Source organism: Eimeria mitis, genomic scaffold (assembly GCF_000499745.2).
Source record: "Eimeria mitis Houghton genomic scaffold, Emh_scaff7653, whole genome shotgun sequence".
Classification (NCBI taxonomy): domain Eukaryota; phylum Apicomplexa; class Conoidasida; order Eucoccidiorida; family Eimeriidae; genus Eimeria; species Eimeria mitis.
The window spans coordinates 803-2,396 of record NW_013575614.1 but is presented as its reverse complement, the minus strand read 5'-3'; the positions used below and the strand labels follow the sequence as shown (position 1 = coordinate 2,396).

The window sequence follows — 1,594 nt, the reverse complement described above, 5'->3', positions numbered from 1 at the left end:
TGCTGCCTCCTCTCCCCCTTCTTCTTCTTGCTGTTCTTCTGCAGCAGCAGCAGCAGCAGCAGCAGCAGCATGCAGAGGTCGTGCATGCAAATCTGGTCGTGGTTTACCTCTGCAGCAACGTAAAGTATATAGAAACCTAGCTCGACAGACACCGCGTGTACAAGGCTTAACGTTTGACCACAATCAAATAAGATGGATTTCTTACTGGAAAAACGAAAATAATAAACAAGTACAAAAACATTTTCCTGTTTCTCGTTATGGCTTTTTAGGGGCCCGCAGATTGGCGCTAGAGGAGAGAAACAGAATCATGGGGAGGCCCCCAGACCTTGACGAAGCAGCAGAAGCGATAGCTCACCTATGTGTAGACTCCACCTTTCCTTGTCTTCTCAACTGCAGGTGCTCGCTGCATGCAGATAAAAAACACCAGCAGCAGCAGCAGCAGCAGCAGCAACAGCAGCAGCAGGTTGCGGGGCTGCAGCAGGATGTACACTCCACGGATTTCAATGAACTCAGTGGCGATGATGCTGCTGCTTCACATGACACACAACAGCAGCATATACAGCAGCAGCAGCAACAGCAGCAGCAGCAGCAGCAACAGCAGCAGCAGCAGCAGCAGCAGCAGCAACAGCAACAACAGCTGCAGCAACAGATGCAGCAGCAACACATGCAACAGCAACAGCAGCAGCAGCAGCAACAGCAGCAACAAATCCATCAGCATAACGCCCAACTCTCAGCTGCTCCAACCGCAATGCCAACAGCACCCGCACCAGCAGCAGCAGCAGCAGCAGCAGCAGCAGCAGCAGCAGCAGCAGCAGCAACAGCAGCAGGAGTACCGCAGCAGCAGCAACACCCAGGCAGCTTTAACGAGACAGAGATTCTAGCAGCAGCTCCTGCGCTGCCGACGTTCCCTCAAGGTGTGCAGCTAGACAAGAGCAGCAGCAGCAGCAGCAGCAGCAACAGCAGCAGCAGCAGCAGCAGCAGCAGCAGCACAGTCTGCTGCTCGGACTTCTTGCTGCAAGGCAAGGGGGAGAACCCTGACGAGCTGCTGCTGCTGCAGAGCATGACCCGCGCTACAACAGCAACATCAGCAGATGCAGCAGCAGATGCAGCAGCAGATGCAGCAGCAGATGCAGCAGCAGAAAGACCACTGGTCACCACCAACAGCAGCAGATCAAGCGCAACAGGAGGATTCGATGAGGAGACAAACAACAGCATTGAAGACACAGACGCATGCACCTTGTCCTTCTCTCCTGCTGCTGCAGCAACTCCTGCTGCTGCTGCTGCTGCTGCTGTTGCTGCTGCTGCAGCAGACCCTGCAGCTGCAGCTGCTGCTGCTGTTGCTGCTGCAGAGCCAGTTGCAGCTGCAGCAGCAGCAGCAGCAGCAGAACCTGTTCACAGCTACACAGGAGAAAAGCAGATCGTGTCTCCTCTGATGCCTTCTGCTGCAGCAGCAGCAGCAGCAGCTGCTGCTGCTGCTGCTGCTGCTGCTGATCAGCAGCAGCAGCAGCAGGACCCATCCTGCTGCTCTTTCACAGCAGAGGTGAGAGCCTGCAGCTCTGCCTGTATATAAACACACAACCCCTCCCCTCCCCAC

The 1,594-nt window shown here is 55.3% G+C and overlaps 1 protein-coding gene across 1 annotated transcript; it reads left to right on the top strand.

Annotated features, from left to right (window-relative positions):
* Positions 1–307: 307 nt before the first annotated feature.
* On the top strand, positions 308–1,570 carry EMH_0092260 (uncharacterized protein; the record flags this gene model as incomplete). The annotated part of the gene is made up of 1 exon (XM_013501810.1): positions 308–1,570. One exon carries the CDS (start codon positions 308–310, stop codon positions 1,568–1,570), a length of 1,263 nt encoding a protein of 420 aa, XP_013357264.1.
* Positions 1,571–1,594: the final 24 nt, after the last annotated feature.